The sequence below is a fragment of the Muscardinus avellanarius genome, assembly GCF_963383645.1.
Source record: "Muscardinus avellanarius genome assembly, chromosome: 3".
Classification (NCBI taxonomy): domain Eukaryota; kingdom Metazoa; phylum Chordata; class Mammalia; order Rodentia; family Gliridae; genus Muscardinus; species Muscardinus avellanarius.
This window is the reverse complement of record NC_137788.1, coordinates 124,271,095-124,298,447: the sequence shown is the minus strand read 5'-3', so window position 1 is coordinate 124,298,447 and position 27,353 is coordinate 124,271,095. Positions and strand designations below refer to the sequence as shown.

Below are 27,353 nucleotides of genomic sequence, written 5' to 3'. Positions count from 1 at the left end.
AAAATGGTTTTTTTAAAGGAGACAGAACATTCATGTGCAAATGAAATTTTCAAGAATTTGTTTCATTCATAGGTGAAGAAGGAAGTTTTAGCCATGGGTCAGTTATTGATGGAAGATTTGAAGGATTCATACAGACTCGTGGTGGCACATTTTATGTTGAGCCTGCAGAGAGATATATTAAAGACCGAATCCTGCCATTCCATTCTGTCATTTACCATGAAGATGATATTAGTAAGTGCTTACATTTTATCAAGTGGTATTTAAAAAGGCATATGAATAGCTAAAACTATGTGGAGAAAATGAAGTCTAAGCTGTTTTCTCTCCTAAGCTTTTAGTCGGACTATAGACTACTTTTACAAGCAGTCTCAGTTAAATGAATAATGGGTCTCTTCAGCGAGGCAATTGTCAATCCATGTTAGTTCTACTCTGTTGACATGACACAACCAATTCTATTTGAACTATGAGTCAACCAAGTTCTACTGAACTGGAAATCCTATATTCTGATATCAGCCAGTCTGTTTAATGAGACACCTTTATGTCTGTGGCCATCACAATTATCTTGTATAAATTTTCATATGGATAGTTGTGTCACATTTAAGGAATATTTCAGTTATTTTGGAGTTGCTAAATCATTTGTTTCTTTTGGAATATTGAAATAATGGCTTGACCACAGCTTGTTAAGACTCCCAAGTTTATCATGAATTTTATCCTCTACCATGATTTTTATATGATGGTATTGGGGGGGGATTATTTTTTGTGTTTTAAGAATAAAAAAGTATTTAGACTTTGCTTTTTAATTTTTACCATTATCTGTGTATCCATGGTTATCCATTCATGAGAATTCTTCATTGAACTAGCACAGAAATACATTCTTCTGATTTATATGCCTCTTGAGTACTCTATTTTTTACTGTTATTAGGCTTGTCTCAGTGTTTTGCCTATTTCTTTAACGTGGCAGCTTCTTCTTGGCTCCATTTTCTTAGCTACAGACAGGAATTATTATTAGAAGGCTGAGACAGGAGGATCATGGTTGCGGCCAGCCTCAGCTACTAGTGAGGCCCTCTGCAACTTAAGTGAAATCCTGTTTTAAAATAAAAATAGGGCTAGGGGTGTAGCTCAAAGATAGAATGCCCCTGGAGGTTCAATCCTCAGTAACACACACACACACACACACACACACACACACACACACACTCACTCTCTCTCTCTCTCTCTCTCTCTCTCTCTCTCTCTCTCTCACACTCTTACTCTCACTCTCACTCTCACTCTATTTCTCCCCCCCTCCCCCCCAGTAATATATTAGCAAACTTTAGCCACTTTGAATTTTTTTTTTTAATTTTATTTTTTTAATTTTTATTTTTTCATATTTATTTTTAATTGGTGCACTGTATTCATACATCATAGTGGGATACATACTTTTGTAGACATACATGCACACATTGCCCAGTCAGCCCCCACCCGATCCCCACCCCGTTCTCTCCCTATCCCCCCCTCCTATGCTTGGCTTAGTAGTTGACATCTAGTATTATGGCAATTTATCCAAAATTAAAAATGATAATCTCTCATAACAGTTTCATTTGTCTGATACCAAGCTTTTGATGACTTAAAGATAACATTTCAATATTTCTTTTTGCTTTCTTTCTTACCAGAGAATCTATTTTTTTTCTATTTTTTAGGTGAAACTATCATATATTTATATATTTATTTTTCATAAAAAAAATCTATCCTAATATGGAATATGGACTCTAGGTACCCACATCGATCTTGAAAAAGAACAAAGCTAGAAGATATATATTTTCTGATTTCAAACCATATAAAGCTACAATAATTGAAACAGTGTAGTACTATTCTAAAGGCAGATATATAAACCATTGGAGTTAAATAAAAGCCTAGACCTAAATTCTTCCCTATATTGTCGTTATTTTTGACAAGGTTTCCACGAATATTTGGTGGTAGAAATAATAATCTTTTAACTAAATATTGTTGAAACATAATAATTACATGGAAAAGAATAAAATTGGACCCTTACCTAATCCCATATACAAGTATTAACACAAAATAGAGAAAAGACCTAAATATAAATCTTAAGACTATAAACTTTTAGGAGAAAATCTGGGTCATAAAACCTCACAACATTGAAATTGGCAGTGATTTCTTGGTTATGATTTCAATGGCACAGGCAACAGAAGAGTATACAAACTCCCTAAAAAATAAAAAACATATTGTATATCCAAAGACAATGTAAACAGAGTTAAGAGTTACTAATAGAATGGGATAAAATATTTCCAAATGCTATATCTGAAGGTATATTAATATTCCAACTAGAAATCCTAAAAATTAACAACAATAAAGGCAAACAATACCCTTTAGAGATAAGTAACAGACTAACATAAATAATGAATCTCCACAGATAACCAATCTTAGTTGTCTGTTGGATGGAAAATCTTGTTTCTCTAGTTCTGATGTGTGTTACCTATTTCTTCTTTGTAGTTAATCTCTTTGAGTATTTTCTCTAGTGCTGGTTTTGAAGACATAAATTCCTTCAGTTTCTGTTTGTCATGGAAGCTTCTTATTTCTCCATCTAATTTGATAGAAAGTTTTGCTGGGTAGGAAATTTTTGGCTGGAAGTTGTTTTCTTTCAAAATTGGGAATATGTTACTCCAAGCCCTTCTGGCTCTCATAACTTGGTTTGGGAAGTCTGGAGTGATTCTAATTCGTTTGCCTCTGAATGTCACTTGGCCCTTTGCTTTTGTTGCCTTTAAGATTCTCTGCTTGGCTTCCACATTGGTCATTTTGACAATTATGTGGCGTGGGGATCCTCTTCTCCGATCCTGTCTAAAGGGAGTTCTATAAGTTTCCTGGACCTGCGTATCGACCTCTTGCTCTATGTCTGGAAAATTTTCTGCTATTACTTCCTTGAAGAGATTGTTGATCCCTTTAGTTTCACTTTCTTTTCCCTCCTCTATTCCAATTATTCTTAGGTTAGCTCTCTTAAAATGGGCCCATATTTCTTCAATATCAGATTCCTGCTGTCGGATATTTTTTCCTAGATTAGAAACTATGCGTTCATTTTTGGAATGATCATCTTCTAAGAGCGAGATTCTGTTCTTCATGTGTTCTAATCGGTTGTTTGTGCTTTGAATTGAGGCCTTTACTTCATTAATTGCATCCTTTATCTCTTTTTGGCTCTCTCTGAGTTCTTTTCGAAGCACCTCTATTATTTCTACAGTTATTTTCCTGATTTGATCTTCTAGAAATCTCTGATTTTCTGTTTTATCGGGTTCTGATGTTGTGGGGTTGTGAGCATTCATTGCTCCAGTATTATTCCTCTTTCCCATGATTTCGGAAGTTTGTGCCTTCTCTGGGTTCTTCCCTTGGGTCACTATGACTTCACTTAAGGTGCTCTGGATCTCGAGTCAGTAGTATCTCAGACTCCACTACTCCTTTACTGGGTTGTATCACAGAGTCTCTGACCCAGAGAGTCGATAGAGGCTGCTTTAGACCGTGGGGGTTGCCAGGTTGCACGTTCTCCTATGGTGTGATATCACTGCCACCGCCCCTCTCCCACTGGGTCAAGTCCCAGTGAGTACAGTACTGGGATTCCTCTGCTGTGGCCCGCAATTTGACTCACTGTTCTTGAGTACGCAGATGTAGCTGTAGTGAATTCGCTGCTGCTGCCGCCAGTGGCAATATGGCGCCGCTGCTACGCACTCGGCTGTTGGGCTGGCGTTTTTTTTTTTCTTGATTTTGATTTCCACTCTGAATTCCTGCAGCGTGTGCTGAGCTCAGACACTGGGAGCTTTAGATGTCCTCTGCGCAGAGAAATCCCGCCTGGCTGTTCCGCAGCGGCTCCCCTCGGCTTGCTGTGGCCGTCCCGTGAATTCGCCGGCAGTATGGCGCTGCTGCCGCGTCCTCGGGTGGGAAGCCACGTCCTCGGGCGTGAGGATATCCTCTGTGGCTCTGTTCTCAGTCCGCTTTCTCTCTGGAGCCTGGTGATTTTTTTTGTTTCTCTGGTGATGTTGTTTTCTGGCTTTGAAAGGCGCTGATTTTGTGGTAATGGATATTTGTTGTTAGCGGGGCTCTTAAGCCCCGCTTTTCTCGGTCGCCATCTTCCCGGAAGTCTCCGCCACTTTGAATTTTTGTTCCATCAGCTCTGGCAGTTTTTTGCACGTCAGTCAATTCAGCTGGTTGTTATAGTTGATGCTGAATTATTATTGAAAATAGCATAATTATACTAGGTAGGATATATTCATTAGCTGCTTGCTAACTCATTAATTAATGCTGCTTTACTCACATATATTTGATTCCTTTTCCAACTTTACCCCCTGGTATTCATTTATTTATTTATTTATTATTATTTTTTTGTGTGTGTGGTCCTAGGGATTGGATCTAGTGGCTACCTCTGAGCTATACTCCCAACTCTATTTTATTTGTTTGTTTATTTATTTATTTATTTATTTATTTATTATTTTTTTTTTTTTTGCAGTACTGGGGCATTCTATCTCCGAGCTATACCCACAGCCCTATTTTTTATTCTTTAGTTTGAAACAGGGTCTCACTAGGCTGATGAGAATCTCACTACTTGCCGAGGCTGTCCTCGAACCTGTGATCCTTTTGTCTTAGTCTTTCAAGTACTAGGATTAAAAGCATGTGCCACCACACCTGGCTGCCCCCTGGTCTTTCAAACTATACATTTCTCTTCAGCTTTCAAATTACAATCCTCTTCCATGGGTAGGAATATGAATTCCTTTGCCTCCCTTTCTTTCTACTGACAGAATTTTCGTCCACTAGGTTTCTGCCTTGCTTTGTAATTTTCTTAATAATTTAATCTTTTTTGTGGGTTTACCTCCACTATCAGAGTATGTCAGTTCTCCAAATAGTTTTTGTTTCTTCTGTTCTTTTACTGTTTCAAGTATCATTTATCTGGGCAGCAGATTCTTCATCAGTGCCTAATGAAATCTTGAATATTGTCCCCAGAATGTTTTCTCAAAATCAAATGTGACGTTGTGGGGAAAGCAGTGAGAGGGAAGAGTAGTTGGCCACGCTGTCTTCCTGCCGTCATGTTGCGTTCCTACTCGTCTGTGTTCTATGCTTCCCATCAGTACCTGCACTCTGTTCTGCCTTTTATAATTCCAGTCATCGTGTCATCTCGTTTTCTTCTTTGTTATCTACTTGGATATAAGTTAAACATATTTCACTTTTTCTTCACTTTAATTTCTTTTTTCCTTCTTTTTTTGGCCCTAGGTTGAACCTGTTTTATTTTATTTCTGAGTTGTGCCCCCAGACCTATTGTTTATTAACTTGCTTATTTTGGCACTGGAGATTGAACCCAGCACCATCATACTTCTAAGCTATGTCTAAGCTATGCTCCCAACCCTTTTTATTTTATTTAATTAATTACTTTTTTATTTTGTTACTGGGGATTGAATCCAGGGACATTGTACAAACTGGGAGCTACACTCCCAGTTTGATTTTTTTATTTTGAAATGTGGTCTCACTAAATTTTTGAAGGCCTTGCTAACTTGCTGAGGCTAACTTCAAACCTGTGGTCTTCCTGTCTCAGCCTCTTAAGTACTGGAATTACAGATATGTATCACCATGCCCAGCTCCTTTTTATTTTTTATTTTTTATTTGGAAACAGGGTCTTTCTGGCCTCAAATCTGCTGTCCTTATGCCTCAGCCTCTCAAGTACTGGAAGTACAGGTGTGTGCTACTGTGCTTGGCTTCCAGTTTAAGTTCTTTCTTTTCTTTTCTTTTTCTTTTCTTTTCTTTTTCTTTTTTTTTTTTTTTGCAATATAATTACATTTTTCCCATGTTGCTTTTTTTTTTTTTTTGGTGGTACAGGGAGTGTGGAACCCAGGGGCTTTTCTACCTCCTGGCTATACTCCAGACCTATTTTATACTTTATTTGGAAACAGGGTCTTACCAAATTGTTGAGAGCCTCAGTAGCTGAGGCTGGCTTCGAACCTGTGCGATCCTCCTTTCTCAGCCTCCCAAGCACAGGGATTACAAGCGTGCGCCACCATGCCTGACCTCCATGTTGAATCTTACCATGACTTCCAGATCTGAATTTTTTTTTTTTTTTTTTTTTTTTTTTGGTCGTACTGGGGGTGGAACCCAGAGGCTTTCTACCTCCGGGCTATACTTCCAGACCTTTTTTATATTTTATTTGGAAACAGGGTCTCACTAAGTTGCTAAAAGCCTCACTAAGTAGCTGATGCTGGCTTCGAACCCGTGGGATCCTCCTGTCTCAGCCTCCTAAGTGTGGGGATTACAAGCGTGTGCTACCACACCCGGAGAGATCTGAATTTATATCAACATTTCTTTTTCCCTGGAATATGATAAAGATCAGTGATTTTAGATGCAATTTAGTTTTCTGGTTTTTTTTTTGTTATTTAACTTTGCTGTCGGTTTTGGCTTTTTGTTTTGTACTTGTCCAAGTAAATATATGTTTGTAGTAAGAAGGTCTTTTCGTGTTCTTTGTATTATTAAATGTCAGTAGTGTTGAAAACTTAAAGGTTTGAAGTGGTTCGTGGACAGTGGAAATGTGGTGTGACAGGAGGGTGGGAGCATAGGACTTGCCTTAAACAGGTTTTTAATATTTATAAGTTATAGTGTTAACAAAAACGTAATCTTGACAGGCACTGCTTTTACTTTGAGATGGGGTCTCACTAAGTTGCCCATGCTGGCCTTGAACTTGAGATCCTCTTCCCTCAGCCTCCTGACTCGCTGGGATCACAGGTATCTGCCACTGTGCCTGGCAGTTGCTTTTGAAAAATTATCTGGAAACCTGTCTAGTTAACCATAGTTTATGAAAATAAAGCCTTTGTGTTAACCTTTTAGTTTCTACATAGTTGATAATTTCAGGTTCTAGGCCAAGGTTGGCAAACCTTTTCTGTAATGGGACAGATAGTTAATATTTTTGGCTTTGGGGGCCATATGAATTCTTTTGTAGACACCGAGTTCTGTCATTGCAGTGCAGAAATAACCAGAGGAACATATAAAATGAGCCTGACTATTTTCCAGTAAAACTTTATGGCCATTTGAATTTAAATTTTATATAATTTCCATATGACCCAAATACTCATTTGATTGTTTTCTCCCAAATGTATGTTTGTTTGTTTGTTTATTTATTCATTTATTTATTTTTGTGGGTCTGAGGATGGAACCCAGGGGCAGCCAACCTACAGGCTACACCCCCTGCCTTATTTTTTATTCTTTATTTTGAAACTGGGTCTCACTGAGTTGCAGAGGGCCTCACTAAGTAGCTGAGGCTGTCCGCGAACCATGATCCTCCGGTCTCAGCCTCCGGAATGCTGGGATTACAAGCGTGTGCCACCACACCTGGCTTCCCCCAATGTTTAAAAGTGTAAAAACCATCTTTAGCTTCCATGCCAACCTAAAGCAGGTAACAGGATTTATTTGTCCTTCAAACTATAATTCTAGGGGATGGACAAATAAATTTGTTTAATTGGCCATTTAACCTCTGCGAAAGAATAATACCAAAGGTTCTAAAACGAATATAGTAAGAGTAGTTATTGCTTAATATATACTTAGCACTATGTAAAGTTCTTAACTTGCATTATTTAATTCATGAAGTATAGGCATGCATATTTTCTTATCTTACAGTAGGCTCTTCTGAGGCTCTGACTTATATCTTTCTCTTTTTTTCCCCCTTAATTTTTTTTTTTTTTTTTTTTTTTTTTTTTGGTACTGGAGTTCCTGGAAGTCCTTCTACCTCCGGGTTACACTCCCAGACCTATTTTTTAAATATTTTTTATTTGGAAACAGGGTCTCTTAAGCCAGCGAGGCTGGCTCCGAACCAGCATGATCCTCCTGTCTCCGCCTCCCAAGAGCGGGGATTACAAGCGGGCGCCACCACGCCCGGCTTCCCCTTAATTTATGTCTCTTGATTGTGGATGTTGGGCTCTTTTGCTTCATTCATGGGGGAAAAAACCCTGTAAATTCTCGTTGCCTTTGTAGCAAAGATTTTTGGGGCTTTACTGAAATGTGTAAGTCCCCATTAAATCATACATTTGCATATTTTGCTGTTTTAGGCCAAATTTTACGTATCAATAGATGGTTTATTTTGTAAAAATTAAAAGAGATAGACTGCCCTTTAATATGTATCATGATTTTCATTCAGTTTGCTTAAGTGCCAGTAATTTATTTTCACATTGTAAATACCGTGTGATTGTTTCTATCACTGGGCATCCTGGCTATGGCTTAAGAACTTTTACAGTGTATTTAAGTGTAATTCATCTCTATACTCTATTTAATTTTTCATGCTTAACTTGGCATTTACCTTAAATACCAAACTTATTTAAACGCTATTGACAGTATTAGAATACAAGAGCTGGGCTGGTGGTGCACAATTGTAATCCCAGTACTTGGGAGGCTGAGACAGGAGAATCACAGGTTTGCGGCCAGCCTCAGCTACTTAGTGAGAGCCTGTTTCAAAATAAAGAATAAAAAATAGGGATAGGGGTGAGCTTGGAGGTAGAATGTCCCTGAGTTCCATCCCCAGTACCGCAAAAAAACCCAAAAAACCAAAACAAAAAAAACCCCAAATAGGTATTTTTAAATACTCTTTGCTTTTTATTTTGAGTTATTCTCTAGAAAATAAAAATTAATTTTCCAAACAACCCACAGACACAAAAACAGAAAAGTTGAGACCTTTTCAGGCCATAAGAAATTATGCTTTCAGAATCTCAGCACCCTAGTAAGATCCTGTTTTAAAACAAAAAATAGGAGCCGGGCGTGGTGGTGCACACTTGTAATCCCCGCGCTTGGGAGGCAGAGGCAGGAGGATCGCGCAGGTTTGAAGCCAGCCGTGCGCGCTGGCTTAGGAGACCCTGTTTCAAAAAAAAAAAAAAAAAAAAGTAAAAATAGGTCTGGGAGTGTAGTCCGGAGGTAGAAGGGCTTCCAGGAACCCCAGTACCACCAAAAAATAAAAAATAAAAAAATTAAAAAAAAATAAATAAAAATAATAAAATAAAATATAAAACAAAAAATAATGAAAGGACTGAGAGTGTAGCTTGGAGGTAGAAAGCCCATGGGTTTAATCTCAAGTACCCCCCCAAAAAAAACCCTTCACTTAAATTATTATGCTTATTTTCTTCAATATTTGTATGATTTTTAAAGCATAAGTTTCAGAAATTAACATTTTAGTTTTGATAGTTTTGATATATATTTGCTCAATGGTTCTCTAAGGTTATTCAAATTAATACCTGGTAATCTTGTATTGATTTAATGGTATCTTTTTGTGTGTGTGTGTGTGGTACTGGGGTTCCTGGAAGTCCTTCTACCTCTGGGCTACACTCCCAGACCTATTTATATTTTTATATGGAAACAGGGTCTCTTAAGTCAGCGAGGCTGGCTTCGAACCAGCACGATCCGCGCACGGCTTAATGGTATCTTTTATGTTGTTGTTTTGGCAGTACTGGAGATTGAACCCAAAGATTTACACATCCTAGGAAAGCACTGTAGTGCTTGAGCTACATTCCCAGAATTCTTAACACTCTTGAGACAGGTCTCACATCCTTCATTCTGGCCTTGAACTTGGGATCTTCCTGCTTTAGCCTTCTCAATAGCTGGATCACAGGCATGTGCTGCTGCTTGGCAGTAATATCTTAATGTAGTAGCTATAGGTTTATTTCTCCAGGTGATTCATGAAAATATTTCATAATCTTTAAAATGCAGAATTCAAGTAAGGTTCATATACCACATTTGTTTGCCACCCATCTCTACTTGGTACTACTTTTTAAAGGTTTATTGAAGAAATATTGAAATACAACAAACTGCTCACGTTTGTAGTTTGGTAACTTTGATGTGCGTGTACTTCTGTGAACCTATCACTGCCATTAGGATGGTAGACATAGTCATTACCCTGAAGAGCTTCCTTCTCTCCCACCAACCCCTTTTCCTCACCATTCCATTAGGATGGTGGACATAGTCATTACCCTGAAGAGCTTCCTTCTCTCCCACCAACCCCTTTTCCTCACCATTCCATTAGGATGGTGGACATAGTCATTACCCTGAAGAGCTTCCTTCTCTCCCACCAACCCCTTTTCCTCAGGCACTAATCTCTAGGCTAGTTTGCATTTTCAAAAATTTTATGCAAATGCAGTACATAAAAAGGGTACATGATGTACCCTTTAAAAAAACCTGGCTTCTTTATCATTCCAATTTTTTAGTGTATGTGCTACTGAAGCAAGCACAGCCTGGCTTCTTTAATTCAGCATAATTATTTTGAGATTCAATCATATAATACATTTTAAAGTTTATTTTTATTGACGAGTCGTATTCCATTGTATGGATACCATAATCTCTTTACTTGTTGATGGATGTGTAGGTTTTTGAGATTTAGTTTATTACATATAGGACTATAAATTTTTTGGGGGGTGTTCTTGGGGTTGAACTAGAGGCATTCTACCTCTAAGCTACAACCCCAGCCTGATTTTATTTCTTTATTTGGAAACAGGGTCTCACTAGGTTTCTTAGAGCCTGGCTGTGTTGTCCAGGCTGGCTTTAAACCTGTGATCCTCCTATTTCTGCCTCCCAAGTACTGGGATTACAACAAGCATGCGTCACCACGCCCAGCTGACTATGATGTTTTTAATATTAACTCCTCAAGTATGGGTTGGTTGAAGAGAAGAGAATCTTTGAAAAGAGGCAAAAGGATAGAATAAATTTAAAATTTTAAAGGCCTATCTTTGCTGCCAGAGCTCTAAAGAGAAGAACTTTTGGAAATTTAAGACAAGCCTTGTAGAAGCAAGAGGGCAGAGGAATGTTCATTTTATGCCACCTGAATGTAGATTTTTTCTCCCCCAGAACCATTCATCCTTTGCAATGCAACTCAATTGTAATCTCCTCGAAAACTTTCCGGATGTCTTTCTTTGCTGCTATTTGTGGATTGCTGAGTTCTTCCTGTTTTTTTTTTTTCTTTCCTCCTCCCTCCTCCCTCCTCCCTTCTCCTCCTCCTCTTCCTCCTCCTCCTCTTCCTCTTCTTCTTCTTTTGTGGTGTTGGTGTTTGAATCCAGGGGCATTTTACTTCCAAGCTACACCAGCTCCTTTTTTTTTTTTTTTTTTTTTTTTAAACAGGGTCTCACTAGGTTGATGAGAGTCTCAATATTTGCTGAGGCTGTTCTCAAAACTGCAATCCTTCTGTTCCAGCCTCTCAAGTACTGGCATTAGAGGTATGTGCCACCGTATCTGGCTGTCCTTCCTATTTTTATTTATTTTTTGGTGGTACTGGGGATGGAACCCAGGGGCCTTCTACCTTCAGGTTACACTCCCAGACCTATTTTTTAAAAATAATTTTTATTTGGAAACAGAGTCTCTTAAGCCAGAGGAAACTGGCTTCGAACCTGCGTGATCCTCCTGTCTCAGCCTCCCAAGTGCTGGGATTACAAGTGTGTGCCACCACGCCCGGCGTCCTTCCTGTTTTGAATCTAACAGTTTACTGATCTTTGGTCACATGATTGACCATTGAGAACAGACATGGAAGGAAGCCAACTTTGGGCTGGATGAATAGATTAAATTCAACCAGATTTTGATAAATTGTGGATGAGTACAGAAAGACCTTAATACTTAGGGAGTTAATACTTAAATACAGTACGTTTATAAATGTTTGACACCCAGCTGGGCTTTAAGTTCTTTGAGACTGTATGTTCTGTTGATATTTATTTTTGTTTTGTGTCTCTGGGGTTTAGTAAATAGTTTTTCTTTTCATTGTTTGGTAAAGAAATTTAATGCAATTAAGACTAACATTGACAAACAGAAAATTTAGGTGCATATAGGCCTTAATTTTGAATATATATGTCCTTTGTCAGTCTATTAAAGTGGTTAGGGGTTGAGAATATTCTTTCTTGTAGAAGCAATTTAAAGTTGTAGACAATGTCTAGATATTCAGGTGGAGTGAAGGGTAAAAGGAGGCATTAGGACCTGCAGTTTAGGATCTTTGGCTAGGGGATGACCTTTGAAAAGAGGCCTGGAAACCAGTTGCTGGCTGAAAAATTAAACAAGAATTTATTGGCTTATGAATGTACAGAAAAGATTAAGACTTTTTTTTTAATACCTTGAGGGCAAGTTCCTGGTAATAGACAGTCAGAGCGTAATAAATGTTGTAACAAAAAATGTCATAATGTCATTTAAGCTCTGAGCCCAAGTTGGGTGTGGTGGCGCACCCTTGTACTCCCAGCATTCCTGAGGCTGAGATAGGGGGATCACGGTTTGTGGATAGCCTCAGCTGCTACTTACTACTTAGTGAGGCCCTTTGCAACTCAGTGAGACCCTGTTGCCAAATAAAGAATAAAAAATCTGGCTGGGATATAGCTTGGAGGTAGAATGCCTCTAGGTTCAATGCCTAGTATTGGAAAAAAAAAAAAAAAAAGCACTGAGCTACCCACTTATTGCAATGGGTAGGTGCACAGTCCTAAATGGAAATGATCAGTGTGCCACAATGCCCATGACATATTTCTCTTACTAGTTTTACCAGTTTTGTGTTAGCTTTCCATTGTTTTTACAAAATATCTGAGAAAATCGACATATAAGGAAGAAAGATTCGCTTTAGCTCATGGTTCCAGAGGCTTCAGTCTGTAGCCGGCTGGTCCTTCCCTTTGGCCTCTGCAGGCACAGTCATCATGATGGGCGCACATGGCCGAGGAGACCTATGCTGCTGGGGAGAGCAAATCCAGAGACCGGAAGGGGTCCCAGCATCCCCTCAAAGGGCATAGCCCCAGTGACCCTTACCTCCTGAAGATTCTGCCATCTCCCAGTAGTGCCACAGATTGATGGGGCTCCAAACCATAACAGATTTAATAATTGCTTGATTTTTTCCCCTCCAATCTGGGGTTTGAATTCAGGGATTGGTGCACGCTGGGAAAGCATGCTACCACCAAGCTACATCCTCAGTCCTATTCTGTTTTTTTGTTTTGAGACAGATCTTTGCTAAGTTGTTCCTGGATTCCATCTAGCCTGGAGCTGTGATCCTTTTTTCAGCCTCTCAAGAAGCGGGGTGATACATTGTACCTAGCTAATTTATTTCTTAATTAAAATTATTTGAATGCCTAATCCTTGCAAGACTGGTTTGCTACTGTGGATACAGTGGTGAATAGGGCAAAGACTCTGTTCAGTAGTTCTGTTTGTAACTGATCAAAATAGTAAAGCAAAATTTTTCTCTTGTTGACCTAATTTCCAAGATCTCTCTTGGAAAGCAGTATCTCTCTCTGCAAGCAGTATCCCTTTCTTCTTAAAAATTGTGGATGGGGAGTAGCATACCTGGCTCATTCCCCATCTATGTCCTGGAAGATCAGTGTCATGAGTACTTGTGGAAAAGGGACCATCTTCTACTTCCTTCCTTTCTCAGACATGCTCAGTACGTATTCTCTTACTTTGCTCCTTCACCCTCCCAAAGCAGAAACTGGACCTGGAGGTTGACAGAATACAGGGAGAAAGGGACTTCTGTCCTCTGGGATTTGAAGAGGGATAACAATGTGGAATTCTCCCTCTCCTCCAAACTTTTTGTTTTTTTCTTTACTTTTTTAAAGAAATGTCTACTCTTCATTGTTGTTTTTGGCAGCTTTGGGGAATAAACAGCAATTTTTCTAGTCAGGGACCTCATCTCATGATACCCTCCGGTTTTAGTATTAACAAAACAATTTTTATGCATTTTCTGTCTATTTTAAGTTTAAGTCATATAATACAGGTTTTATTATTTGATTGGATTTGTGGACGTGTAGCATATTATTGGAAAGATTATAGTTACTTTTGACGGTTAGAGAGTAACCTCATATTCAAGACCTTGGACCTTGCAGTCAGTATCTTAACCTGCCAGTCACATAGAAGGAGGCCTTCCCTGCTGGGGAGTAGAGAGCACAAAAAGTGGTTGTTTTATGCATGGCTCTGTTGGGCAGAGGATCTGAACTGTAAATACTCCTGCTCAGTGGAGTGGTTGTTTGCGTGTTAACTAGAGCTGTTTCCTGTTTGAGGTGGAAGGTATCACAATATATGTATTATTTATATTTGTGTTTCCAACTACAAAATAAATGCAAGAGGTTTGCATGCAAAGGAGTTGGAAGAAAGGCAATAGATCTAAAGCTGATCTTTGTTTTAAATAGGCTGAATATTCTGTACCCATGACTCATTCTTTGTGAAAGAAAATGCTGTTTGGCCTTTTCAGGGAAACCACAGTGCATCCTATGATTTTGCATCTCAATGAAGGCTTATTCATTAGCAAACAAAAGCTTTTTCTAGAAATGAGGATTATATTGTCAGTAATTTTGGAGAGAAAATGCCATTGTCCATTTTTATAGTTAATGTGATGACCAGGAAAAATGGGCTCTTTCAGAAGTTTTGTTAAGTATGGGAAAATTTTATACTCAGTCTCTTTTTTTCCTGTTAATAGAGTTTTGTGCTTACAGAATTTAAAACATATATAAATAATATTTCATTGCATTGGAATTTTTCTGTTTTAACTTTAAATATCAAGCTTTCAAAAGTCTTTTGGAGTACTGGGGATTGAACCCAGGGGTGTTCTTTCTCTGAGCTAGGGTCTCCTCTGAGGATGGCCTTGAACCTACAATCCTCCTATTTCAGCCTGCCAAGTACTGGGATTACAAGAGTGCGCCACTATTCCTGGTTAAAAAAGGAATTTATATTTTTTTATTTAGGATATGTAAAGTACCTTATTAAGAAATAAAACACCACCTGGGTGTGGTGGCACTTGTAATCCTAGTACTGGGAGGGTAAGACAGGAAGGGCATAGGTTTGAGGCCAGCCTCAGCAATTTGTGAGGCTTTCCATAACTTAGTGGGACCCTGTTTCAAAATAAAGAATAGCTGGGCGTGGTGGCACATGCTTGTAATCCCAGCATTTGGGAGGCTGAGACAGGAGGATCTGGGTCATGACCAGCCTCAGCTACTTAGTGAGGTCCATTGCAACTTTGTGAGACCCTGTTTCAAAATAAAGAATGAAAAATCAGGCTGAGGGGAGCTCAGAGGTAGTATGCTCCTGGGTTCTCTCCCTGGTACCACCAAAAAACAAACAAAAGAAAACAAAAAACTCAATTCTTTTTTATTTGTGGCACTGGGGATTGAACTCAGGGGCTTTCTACCTCTGAGCTGCATCCTCACCCAAGCTTTTTTTTTTTTTTTTTTTAATATGGAAACAAGGTCTCACTAAGTTGCAGAGGGCCTCACTAAGTTGCAGAGGGCCTCGCTAAGTTCAAGGGTGGCTTAGAATGTGCGATACTCCTGTCTCAACCTCCCAAGTTACTGGGATTAAAAGTGTGGGCCACCACGCTGACAAACATTAATTCTTTTTAAACAACTAATCTTGCTTTTGCTAATGTTTTAAATTATAGTATACTAAATAAATATTAAATTTACTATTCTTTATTTCCCTGTTCAATAATAACCAATTTTAAGACAGTTTGAATATTTTAACAAAAGATTGAAAAAGTCATAGAACACTTGTAATTTTTCTCATTTGATTATTGAGATCTCTGCATGGTTTCAATTACATGGTTAGTTTATAAAATTTCATGGGTGCATTATAATATACATGTATAATTATAAAATATGATATATAATCACACAATGTTAATTATATAGCATAAGAAATATAATGTCAATTAATATCATATGCTTATAATTATATGTAACTATATATAATAGTTGGTCAGTCCCATTCCCTGACCTCCTCCTCTCCCCTCCCCTGGTTCCCTTTGCTTGTTCTCTTTTATTTTTATGCTTTTCCTCTCCCTTTCTTTTATCTGTAGATTCCATATATGAGAGAAAACATACGACACTTGACGTTCTGGGGTTGGCTTATTTCACTTAGCTTGATGTTCTTCAGTTCCATCTATCTTTCTGCAAATGGCATCATTTCATTCTTTATGGCTGAATAACACTCCCCTCTGTGTCTGTACCACGTTCTCTGTAGCCATCCGTGTGTTGGTGGACACCTCGGCCGGGTCTCTAAGTCAGCTCTTTGAATTGTGCTGCTCTGAACAGTGTGCATGTATTGTTACAGTGCCTGTCTACAGTTCTTCTGGGTAAACACTGAGGAGGGGAGTAGCAGGGTCATGTGGTGGTTCTATTCTTTCTTTGGAGGAACATCCATTTTAATTTCTATAGTGGTTATACTGATTTGCAATCTCAACAGTGCATAAGCGTTCTTCCCCTCCATTTTGCCAGCATTTATTATTGTGTTCTTTATTATTGCCACTCTGAGGTGAGATGAAATCTCAGTGTAGTTTTGATATGCATTTCCCTGATGGCTAAAGATGTGAACATTTATTTTACCCCTAATTTGTTGGCTATTTGTAGTTCTTCTTTTGAGAAACTTTACCTCAGTTCATTTATTGATTGGTTTATTTATTTGTTTTTGGTGTTGAGTTCTTTCTATAATCTGAATATTAATCCTCTGTTAGAAAATTAGCTGGCAAAGATTTTTCTCTTATTCCATAGCCCTGTTTTCACACTCTTGTTTTTTTTGATGTATAGAAGCTTTTCCTTTTTTTTTTTTTTTTTATTTGCTGTACTGGAAATGGAACCCAGCCCTGATTTTTATTCTTTATTTTGAAACAGGTCTCACTGAGTTGCAAAGGACCTCAGTAAGTAGCTGAGGCTGTCAAGGAACCGCGATCCTCCTGTCTCAGCCTCCTGAATGCTGGGATTACAAGTGTGCACCACCACACCCGGCTTTGGAAGGTTCTTAATTTGATGCCATCCCATGTATTCTAAATAGCATTTTCTGAGGAATCCCCTTTAGGAAGTCATTGCCTATGCCTATATGCTGGAGTGTTGACTCTGTTTTTTTATAGAAATTGCAAAATTTTTGGTTTAATTTCTAGATCTTTGATCCATGTAAGTTGACTTTTGTGCAGGGAGAAAGGTAAGAATTTAGTTTCATTCTTTATTTGGATATCTAGTCTGAATTCTCAGCTGAATTGTATCAAACCTTTATAGAAGAACTAATGTGCTGGTTCCTCAAATTATTCCATGAAATAGAAAGTGGGAGGAACCCTTGCAGATTCATTCTATGACTCTCATATCACCAAAACCAGATAAGGGTACATCAAGAAAAGAAAATTATAGGCCAATATCTGATGAACACCAATGCAAAAATTCTTTTTTTAAAATCATAACCTTGAGGCGGGCGTGGTGGCATATGCTTGTAATCCCAGAATTTGGGAGGCTGAGACAGGAGGATTGCAGTTCGCGGACAGCCTCAGCTACGTCGTGAGGCTCTCTGCAACTTAGTGAGACCTTGTTTCAAAATAAAGAATAAAAAATAAGACAGGGTGTGTAGCTTGGAGGAGGTCGAATGTCTCTGGATTCCATCCACAGACCCACACACAAAAAATTAAAATCATAACCTTAATTTTATTGTCTTAATAATAAAAACAAAAATGAAGCTTAGAACTGGATCACTTGGCCCTTTCTCTAATCTCCTCCTAGTTGAAATGTTTGCATGTCTCCTTCACTCCCCTCTGTCTTTGCGGTACTAGGGTTGGAACCCAGGGGCATTCTACCTCCAAACTCCAGCCCTTTTTTTATTCTTTATTTTGAAACAGGGTCTTACTGAGTTGTGTAGGGCCTCACTAAGTAGCTGAGGCTGTCCTTGAATCTCAATCCTCCTGTCTCAGCCTCCCAAGTCCTGGGATTACAAGAGTGCACAACCACACCCAGCTGCTTGTCTCTCTTAGTAGCAGCATTCTTTTAGATCTGCAGTTGAGTTTATCACACTCAAGCCTCAGTTGTCTTTGTAGTTTTAGACTTTTCCCAGAAAATTGGCTTAGTCTGTTCACCTGCTTCCTGTCTATCCACTCTGCTTCCTGTCATATGGTGCTTCCCCTGTGCATACGGGAGATTCTTGCCCTTCTTGTACCGTGGGATTTTGTGGGGTTGATGTTTGTCATACTTTTTATAGAATGTCTTTAAGGGAATGGTCAACATGTTTATGGCAGTGTTATTAGTATGGAAAGAAAGTAGATGCAAAAATTCTTAAAATACTAGTAGATCAAGTTGATTTCCAATGCAAGGATGTTTCAACATAATACAAATCAATAAACATAATTTATTTGGGTGTGGTGGTGCACACTTGTAATCCTAGCATTTATTTGGGAGGCTGAGACTGGAGGATCGTGGTTTGCGGACAACCTCAGCTACTTAGTGAGGCCCTTTGTAACTCAGTGAGACCCTGTTTCAAAAATAAAAAGATGCCAGGAGTGGTGGTGGCGCACGCTTGTAATTCCAGCTTTTGGGAGGCTGAGACAGGAGGATCGCTGTTCTTGGACAGCCTCAGCTACTTAGTGAGGCCCTTTGCAACTCAGTGATACATTGTTTTAAAAAATAAAGAATAAAAAAATCAAGGGTGGGGTTATAGCAAAATAAAGAATAAAAAATCAGGCTGGTGGTATAGCTCAAAGTCAGAATGCCCCTGGGTTCCATCCCCAGTACCGGAAAAAAAAAAAAAGACTAAAAAACAGGCTGGGGGTGTCACAGAGGTACACCTGGGTTCTATCCCCAGTACTGGGTTCCATGCCCCTGGGTTCCATCCCCAGGACTGGAAAAAAAAAAACATAATTCATTACAGAAATAGAATTATATAATCATTTCAGTGTATGCATAGTTAGCTTTTTGTTTACTGTGGCAAGGAGAGGGCTGTCTGTGTCAGCTAGCTGAATAAAATTGAGAAGGTCTCTGGGAAGCGGGGTATAATTGGCAGGTGGCCTTATAAGACTACTCGAGGTTACACATCATGACTTTGAATGAGAATAGTCATAGTTACAGTTTTTCCTTAGCCCTTTCAGCTGCAGGGAGCTAGATAGAGCTAAATTTAAGTAAGATTTGGTTGGGAGTTAAGGTGTTAGAGAAGAGGACAGGAATTAAGGGTGAATGCAGAGCAATTACAGTAATAATTGAGCATGGGATTTAAGCTGAATAAGGGGGAAAAACATCATCCAGCCTTGGTGAATTGAAGGGTCTTACTGGTATGGAAAGAAAATGGGGTATAACTGGAACCAAGTGCAGTGGTGCTACCTGTAATTCTAGGTACTCAGGAGTCTGAGGTAGGAGGATCACAAGTTTAAAGTCAAGTTGGGCATTTAGTGAGACTGTGTCAAAATAAAATACAAAAAAGGCTGGGGATGACCCTCAGTGGTAAAGTCTCCTCTTATCCCCACCTGCAGTTCAATCCCCATGATAAAAAAGGAAAAATAGAGTATAACTATGAGATGATAAGCTCAGGAGGAAAGATCATTGGAGTAAAGATCTGAGTTTTGTGGAAGGATCATCAACATGAATGAATGTTGGAATCATTAAGAATAATCATGATCTAGGTGTGGTGGCATACACTGTAATAGTAGTACTTGAGAGGCGGAGACAGGAGGATCGCAGGTTCACGGCCAGCCTCAAATTATAGAGAGACCTCTTCAACTTAGTGAGACTGGATTCAAAATAAAAAAGTCAAGTGGGACTGGAGGTAGAATGCTCCTGGGTTCAGTTCCCAGTACCATGGTGTGTGTGTGGCTCTGTAGGAAGTTTCCCTGGTTAGTGGTATAGTCTCATGCTCGGCCACTTGAACAGTAGTCCTAAGGATCCCAGAGCAGGAAGTGGTAGATCGCTCCGAGTGTTTGAGATATGCTGCAGAAAGATTGTCATGACTCCTGTCAGATAGTGATTTTATGAATATATATATATGTACACTTTCTTAATTTTAGTAAATGCAACCTATTAGAGTTGAGATAGAGCAGGACAGTTTTATTACTGAATCTAGGCTATCTTTTCACTCTGAGAAGCCTGTTGGATATTGATTTTATTTTAAATTTCTACTGGCTTCCTCTCAGCTCTTGCTGATATTAGTGTCTAGGCAGTGTGATATCATTCTAAACACTGGCACATGTTTGAGTTATATGTGGAGGAGTGGTAGAAATCTGGTCTAATATAAATGTGTGTGTGAGCCGGGCACGGTGGCGCATGCTTGAAATGCAGCATTTGGGAGACTGAGACGGGAGGATCGGGAGGATCGTCATTCACAGCCAGCCCCAGCTGCTTAGTGAAGTCCTTTGCAACTCAATGAGACCCTGTGTCAAAATAAAGAATAAAAAATAGGGCTGGGGGATTAGCTCAGAGGTAGAATGCCCCTGGATTCCATCCCTAGTACCACACACACACACACACACACACACACACACACACACACACACGTGTGTGTGGGTTTATATACACACAGATTTACAAACGTGTGTTTATGTATATGCATGTATCAACTTACATATTTATCAAGTAAACGGGAAGATAAGATATTCATTAGATCCTAGTTATTTGATTACTTTAATAGTAATGCTCAAATACCTAGCATCAATACCAATGTGTTGATGATAACCAGTGCTGATTCAGAACCCTCAAAGTACAGTCCCAAATGCCATAATCTCAAATCAAGATCCCAAAAGATTAAAATCCCTAAAATTTCAAATCCCAAACTCACATAAACTAAGTGTGGTAGTGTGAGCTACTCAGGACAGTGCACCACCATGACTGGCTTTGACCTATTTCTTTATGAATATTGTTCATTTGCTCTTAACTGTTAAATCTGAGCATCTGTAATTAGTATCCTAAGGTTTATTCTTAAAGAAATATGTATATTATTGTCTAATTCATTGTATAAAGTGACCTATTAACTATTGTCATTTTTATTTTTTTCTCAAATAAATCTTCTTTAAAAATGTTAATAAATGTCTTTTCAAAACATTTTAAGAGCTGGCATTTGGGAGACTGAGACTGGAGGATCTTGGTTCACAGACAGCCTCAGCTACTTAGTGAGGCCCTTTGTAACTCAGTGAGACCCTGTTTCAAAATAGAGAATAAAAAATAGGCCTGGGATGCCGGGCGTGGTGGCACACGCTTGTACTCCCCGCGCTTGGGAGGCTGAGACTGGAGGATCGTGGAGGTTCAAAGCCAGCCTCTGCTGGCCTAAGAGACCCTGTTTCCAAATAAGAAATATAAAATAGGTCTGGGAGTGTACCCTGGATTAGATCCCATTACCACCAAAAACAAACAAACAAAAAAAGGCCTGGGTGTGTAGCTCAGAGGTAGAATGCTCCTGGATTCCATCCCCAGTACTACAGGAAAAAAAGTTTTAAAATTATTTTTTCTCAGGATGGGGATGTAACTCATGGTAGAGTACTTGACTAGTGTGTGTGTGTGAAGCCCTTGAATTGCTACCTACCACTGATAAAAAGAAGAAAAAAAAAACAATTATATTTTCAGATTTTTTTTTTAAAGCTGGGATTGAACCCAAGGCTTTGCACATGCAAGATAAGGCTGAGCCACATCTCCAGTCCTTATTTTTAGGATTTTGATATTTTCAGATTCTTAGACTTCAGAGAATTTTATCTTTTGGGATTTTAATACTCTGGATTAAAGTATTTGAGAATATTTGTGTCTTTAGGATTATGGCCTAAATCCAATGATATATATATCCCCCACTGCTGAGATTGAACTCCAGGGTCATTCTACCTCCGAGCTATACCCTCAGCCCTAATTTATTCTTTATTTTAAAACAGGGTCTCGGCCGGGCGTGGTGGCGCACGCTTGTAATCCCCGCACTTGGGAGGCGGAGACAGGAGGATCGCGCTGGTTCGGAGTCAGCCACACAGGCTTAAGAGACCCTGTTTCCAAATAAAAAAGTTAAAAAATAGGTCTGGGAGTGTAGCCCGTGGGAGTGTAGTCCGGAGGTAAAAGGGCTTCCAGGAACCCCAGTAAGTTAGCTGAGGCTGGCTGTGAACCTGTGATCCTCCTGTCTCAACCTCCCAAGTACTGCGATTACAAGTGTGTGCCACCATGCTTGGCTCAATTTTTTATATATTTTTTTAGAGGTACTGTATTTTTCTTTGACTTCTATATTATCACATTAAAGATAATAGTGAGCTGGGCGTGGTGATACATGCTTGTAATCCCAGCATTTGGGAGGCTGAGACATGAGGATCGTTGTTCATGGAGAGACTCAGCTACATAATGAGGCCCTTTGCAACTCAGTGAGACCCTGTTTCAAAATAAAGAATAGAGCTAGGCATGGTGGCACACCCTTGTAATCCCAGCATTCAGGAGGCTGAGACTGGAGGATCGGGTTTGCGGACAATCTCAGCTACTTAGTGAGGCTCTCTGCAATTTAGTGAGACCCTGTTGCAAAATAAAGAATAAAAAATAGGGCAGTGGGTATAGCTCAGAGGTAGAATGCCTCTGTGTTCCATCCCCAGACCACCCCCCCACACACACACAAAAATAAAGAAAGAACAAAAATTAGGGCTAGGGGGTGTAGCTCGGAGGTAGAATGACCCTGGTTTCCATCCCCATTAACACACACACACAAACACACACACACACACACACACACACACACACACACACACACACACACACACACTAATAGTGTTATAAGTTACTTGGCCAGGAGTGGTGGCACAGCCATTCAGGAGGCAGAGGCTGGAAGATCAGTTTGTGGACAACCACAGCTACTTAGTGAGGCCCTTCGCAACTTAGTGAGATCCTGTTTCAAAATATAAAAAATAGACTACAAAGTAGGGCTGGGGATGTAGCCCAGAAGTACACTGCCCCTGGGTTCCATCCCCAGTACCGCAAAAAAATAAAAAAGGAAGATTTTTGTTCCATTGTTAAATTTTTTATTTACATAAAACATTCAGTAAATTTTTTTGCATATTAAATGTTTAAATGTGTGGAATCTATAAAATTCTCCCAGAAATATATTATATAAGCTCTTTGGGGCCTGTGTAGGAGCAGATTCAATATATGTTTCATAGTATGTTTTGAATGAGGTAAATAGTTCCATAGTTTGACAGTGAACATAGATACACAAGCATTAGTTTGGTAGTTTGGTTTCCTTTCTTTTGGGTAGATACCCAGAAGTGGTATTGCTGGATCAAATGGTAGATTTGTTCCCATTCTTTTGAGGATTCTCCATACTGTTTTCCAAAGTGGTTGCACTAATTTGCAATCCCACCAATGTCTTAGAGTTCCCACTTCTCCGCATCCTCGCCAGCATCTGTTGTGTTTTGAATGATTGCCATTCTAGTTGGAGTCAGGTGGAATCTCAGGGTAGTTTTGATTTGCGTCTCTGATTGCAAATGATGTTGAGCCTTTTTTTCACACATGTACTGGCCATTCCAATTTCTCCTTTTGTGAAGAAGTTCACTTGCCTATTTTTTGATTGGGTCATTTGTTTTTTTTTTAGCGGTGAGTTTCTTGAGTTCTCTGTATATTCTAGATATCATAAATAATATATAAATAAGTATGTATATAAATATACAAAAATATTTTAAAAATATATGGACCGGTTTCATTCATATATTTGTGAAACAGTTTTTTCTAAGATCATTTTTCACTTACTTGTATAGTCACTGCCCAAGTCAGTAGCTTTTTTATAATCATGCACATTGTTGTCTTGTAAGAAGTAGATAAACCATTTTCTTATACACATGTTAAGGGAAACTAGAAATAATGCTACATTTTTTGCTATTGGAAGCTGGACTCTCCCAGTATAGGGCTAAATAGCACAAAATAATAGAAGCATAAATGACTTATATCTTTTTTTTTGTGTGTGTGTGTGGTACTGGGGATGGAACCCAGAGGTATTGCACTGCTGAACTACACTCCCAGCCCTACTTTTTATTCTTTTTATTTTTGAAATAGGGTCTCACTGAGTTGTGAATGGCATCACTAAGTAGCTGAGGCTGTCTGTGAACTGCGATCCTCTGGTCTCAGCCTCCCAAGTGCTGGGATGACAAGCGTGCGCCACCATGCCCGGCCTATAAATGACTGATATCAAGCTGTACATTTATCTGGGCATCAAGGACATGCCTGTAATTCCAGTGTTTGGGAGGCTGAGACAGGAGGACTGTAGGTTTGAGGACAGCCTCACCACGTAGTGAGATTCTCATCGTCTTATGGAAACCCTGTCACAAAAATAAAAGTAAGAGAGGGTATAGCTTTGAGGTAGAATGCCCCTGAGTTCCATCCCCAGTACCGCCAAGAACAGATAGTCTAACAAGAAAAACAACTGGCAAAATTCTAAGAGAGCAAGTGTCTGAAGTGATTAAGGAGCGGGCATTTGTCTAAGGGGATGCTTTAAAATGTTTGGTTGTTGATTGAATTGGGTGTTCTAGGCATGAAGCAACTTTATCAGCTGGTGGTCTAGGCAAGCTAGATTCTGTTGGAATCCCGGCAAGGCTCATTTCAACATTTTCAAGGTTAAAAATAGTAGCAAATGTATTAAATTATTTTATATATATATATATATGTATGATACTTATTGTATGATAAGTATTTTTACTTTTCCCAATGCCAGTCTTTGAAACAGCAAAGCAATAAATATATCAGATTTTACTTCAGTAGTGTTAGTGTTCGAGTTTAAATCATTTCAGCTTATTTCACAAATCTAACTTTAGATCTAACTTTATTTTGCAAATTCTAAACCTACAAAAATTAGAGTAATTGTACATTTTCTTCCCCTTAGATTTGCATTTTTAATATTTTCATCCTCCCTCTTCTATATACTTTTTTTTTTCAGAATATGTTTTGACTGTGTGTAACAGACATCAAAAAGTTCATTACTAATTTTTTTTTTTCAGTACTGGTGATGGAACCCGGGAGCATTCTACCTCTGAGATATACCTCCAGTCCTATTTTTATTTTATAACAGTCTCACTGAGTTGTAAAGGGCCTCACTAAGTAGCTGAGGCTGCCCGTGAACCGCAGTACTCCTGTTTCAGCCTCCCAAATGCTGGGATTACAAGTGTGTGCCACCACACCTGGCTTCATTACTATATTTTTGAAAATAAATTTTTGTAACTTGGTGTAGTGGCACATGCTTGTAATCTCAGTACATGGGAGGCTGAGACAGGAAGATCATGGTTTGTGGCCAGCCTCAGCTACTTAGCGAGGCATACCACAACTCAAACCTTGTTTTAAAATAAAGAATAAAAAATAGGGTTGGGTGTGTAGTTTAAAGGTAGAATGGAAGCCGGGTGTGGTGGCGCACGCTTGTAATTCCAGCGCTTGGGAAGCTGAGACAGGAGGATCACACAGGTTCGAAGCCAGCCTCAGCTACTTAGTGAGGCTCTCAGCAACTTAGTGAGACCCTGTTTCCAGATAAAGTATAAAAATAGGTCTGGGAGTATAGCCCGGAGATAGAAAAGCCTCTGGGTTCCATCCCCACTACCACAAAAACAAAACAAAACAAAACAAAAGGTAGAATGGCCCTGGGTTCAATTTCCAGTGTTGCACACAGAAAAAGTATAAAAATTGGTGTTATCCAATGTAATAATGTTTTAGTCCAGATATTATCAGATCAATAATATAATTTAATATAGTCTGTAAAAATTCAATAAGACCCACAGTTTCTTTAGGTGGCCTAAAAATAGTTTTTTTGCATTTTTTATATCTCTTTAGTCTCTTAATTTGTAACAGGCTTCCCCACACCCCAGTTCTTGACTTTATCTGTTTTAAATTACATGGCTTTTCCCCCTTGTGTTTAAGCCAATGACTTACAGAATTTCTCTTATTCTTAGTGTGTCTGAGTGTTTACTCTGATTATTCAGGTAATATGTTTGTCAAGAATACTGCAAAGCCAGGCATGGTGGCGCACGCTTGTAATCCCAGCATTCGGGAGGCTGAGACAGGAGGATCGCTGTTCACGGGCAGCTTCAGCTACTTAGTGAAGCCCTCTGCGACTTAGTGAGACCCTGTTTCAAAATAAAGAATAAAAAATAGGGCAGGGGGGTGTAGCTTGGAGGTCAAATGCCCCCTTGGTTCCATCCCCAAACCTGCAAAAAATAAAATAAAACAAAACAAAAAAAGAATGCTGCATAGGTGAAGCTGGATTCTTACTGCATCATACCAGGAGGCACATAATACCAGGTCACCCTACTGTTGATAATGCTAAATTACATCACTTGGAAAGCAAGGTTGTAATCACTATCTCCAGATAATTTTTCCCTTTAAGTCATCTGTGGGGCGATAATTTCAGAGACTATGAGAATCATGTTTCCTTACAACTTTGACCCATTGATGATCTTTGCCTAAGTCAGTTTATACATGTGGGGGTGGAAAATGGTTTATTTATTTATTTATTTATTTATTTATTTATTTATTTTTGGTGGTACTGGGGGTGGAACCCAGAGGCTTTCTATCTCCGGGCTATACTCCCAGACCTATTTTTATACTTTATCTGGAAACAGGGTCTCACTAAGTTGCTGAGAGCCTCACTAAGTAGCTGAGGCTGGCTTTGAACCCGTGTGATCCTCCTGTCTCAGCCTCCCATGCACAGGGATTACAAGCATGCGCTACCATGCCTGGCTGAAAATGATGTTTTTAATTGTCATTCATTTACAGCTGTTAAAATTGTTGATTTTAGGGTAAGAATTAAAGTTTAAATATGTCAATATAGATAGGTTGTCCATAGCCCCTACCTTTTAACTGCCACCTTAGATTTCTATTATAGTATTTAATTTTAATTTTAATTTTTTTGTGGTGCTGGGGATGGAACCCAGGGGCATTCTACCTCCAAGCTACACCCCCAGCCCTTTTTAAAAATATTTGAAACAGGGTGTCACTAAGTTGTGGAGGGCCTCACTGAATAGCTGAGGCTGGCTATGAACTTGCGATCCTCCTTTCTCAGCCTCCCAAGTCCTGGGATTATAAGTGTGAGCCATCACTCCAGGCTTTATTTTGCATTTCTAATGAAGTAGTTAAAACTGGTGCCCAGCTGGGCGTGGTGGTACAGGCTTGTAATCCCTGCACTTGGGAGGTGGAGACAGGAGGATTGTGCAGGTTTGAAGTCAGCCGCGCGGCTTAAGAGACCCTGTTTCCAAATAAAAATATAAAATAGTTCTGGGAGTGTAGCCTGGAGGTAGAAGGGCTTCCAGAAACCCCAGTACCCCCTCCCACACACACACACCTGACAAAAAACAACAACAACAAAAAACTGGTGCCCACTTTAGATTCTGGATTTTCTTAAGAAACTCCCCACAGTGTTAATAATTATATTTCAGTTTTTTCTATTACTCAGTAATCTTGTTACTTAGGGGTTTTTCAGTAAACATATTTTGGCATTTTATTTTGCCAGTTCTCCTAATTCTGGTCACTAGATTAGTATATAAAATATGTTCATGAACTAAGAAGGACCTGAACAAGAAAGAATTAGGTAGAACTTGGAGAGAGTAGAATAAACATTTAAATGGCTTAACTAAATTTAACAGTTAGTTTGAAACAGGACCAACTTAATTAAGGATGAATTAATCACTGTTTAATTATGAAGGAAAACCCTGT

General features: G+C 39.1%; 1 protein-coding gene across 2 annotated transcripts in view; it reads left to right on the top strand.

Moving 5' to 3' along the window:
• Positions 1–27,353, top strand: part of ADAM10 (ADAM metallopeptidase domain 10) — a gene marked incomplete at both ends in the record, with an annotated part of 135,135 nt that overhangs the window by 52,703 nt on the left and 55,079 nt on the right. For both annotated transcript variants that reach the window (XM_080693413.1, XM_080693412.1), the window contains one exon: positions 73–231. In XM_080693413.1, coding sequence (XP_080549539.1) covers positions 73–231 — 159 coding nt within the window. The remainder of the gene's footprint in view (positions 1–72; positions 232–27,353) is intronic.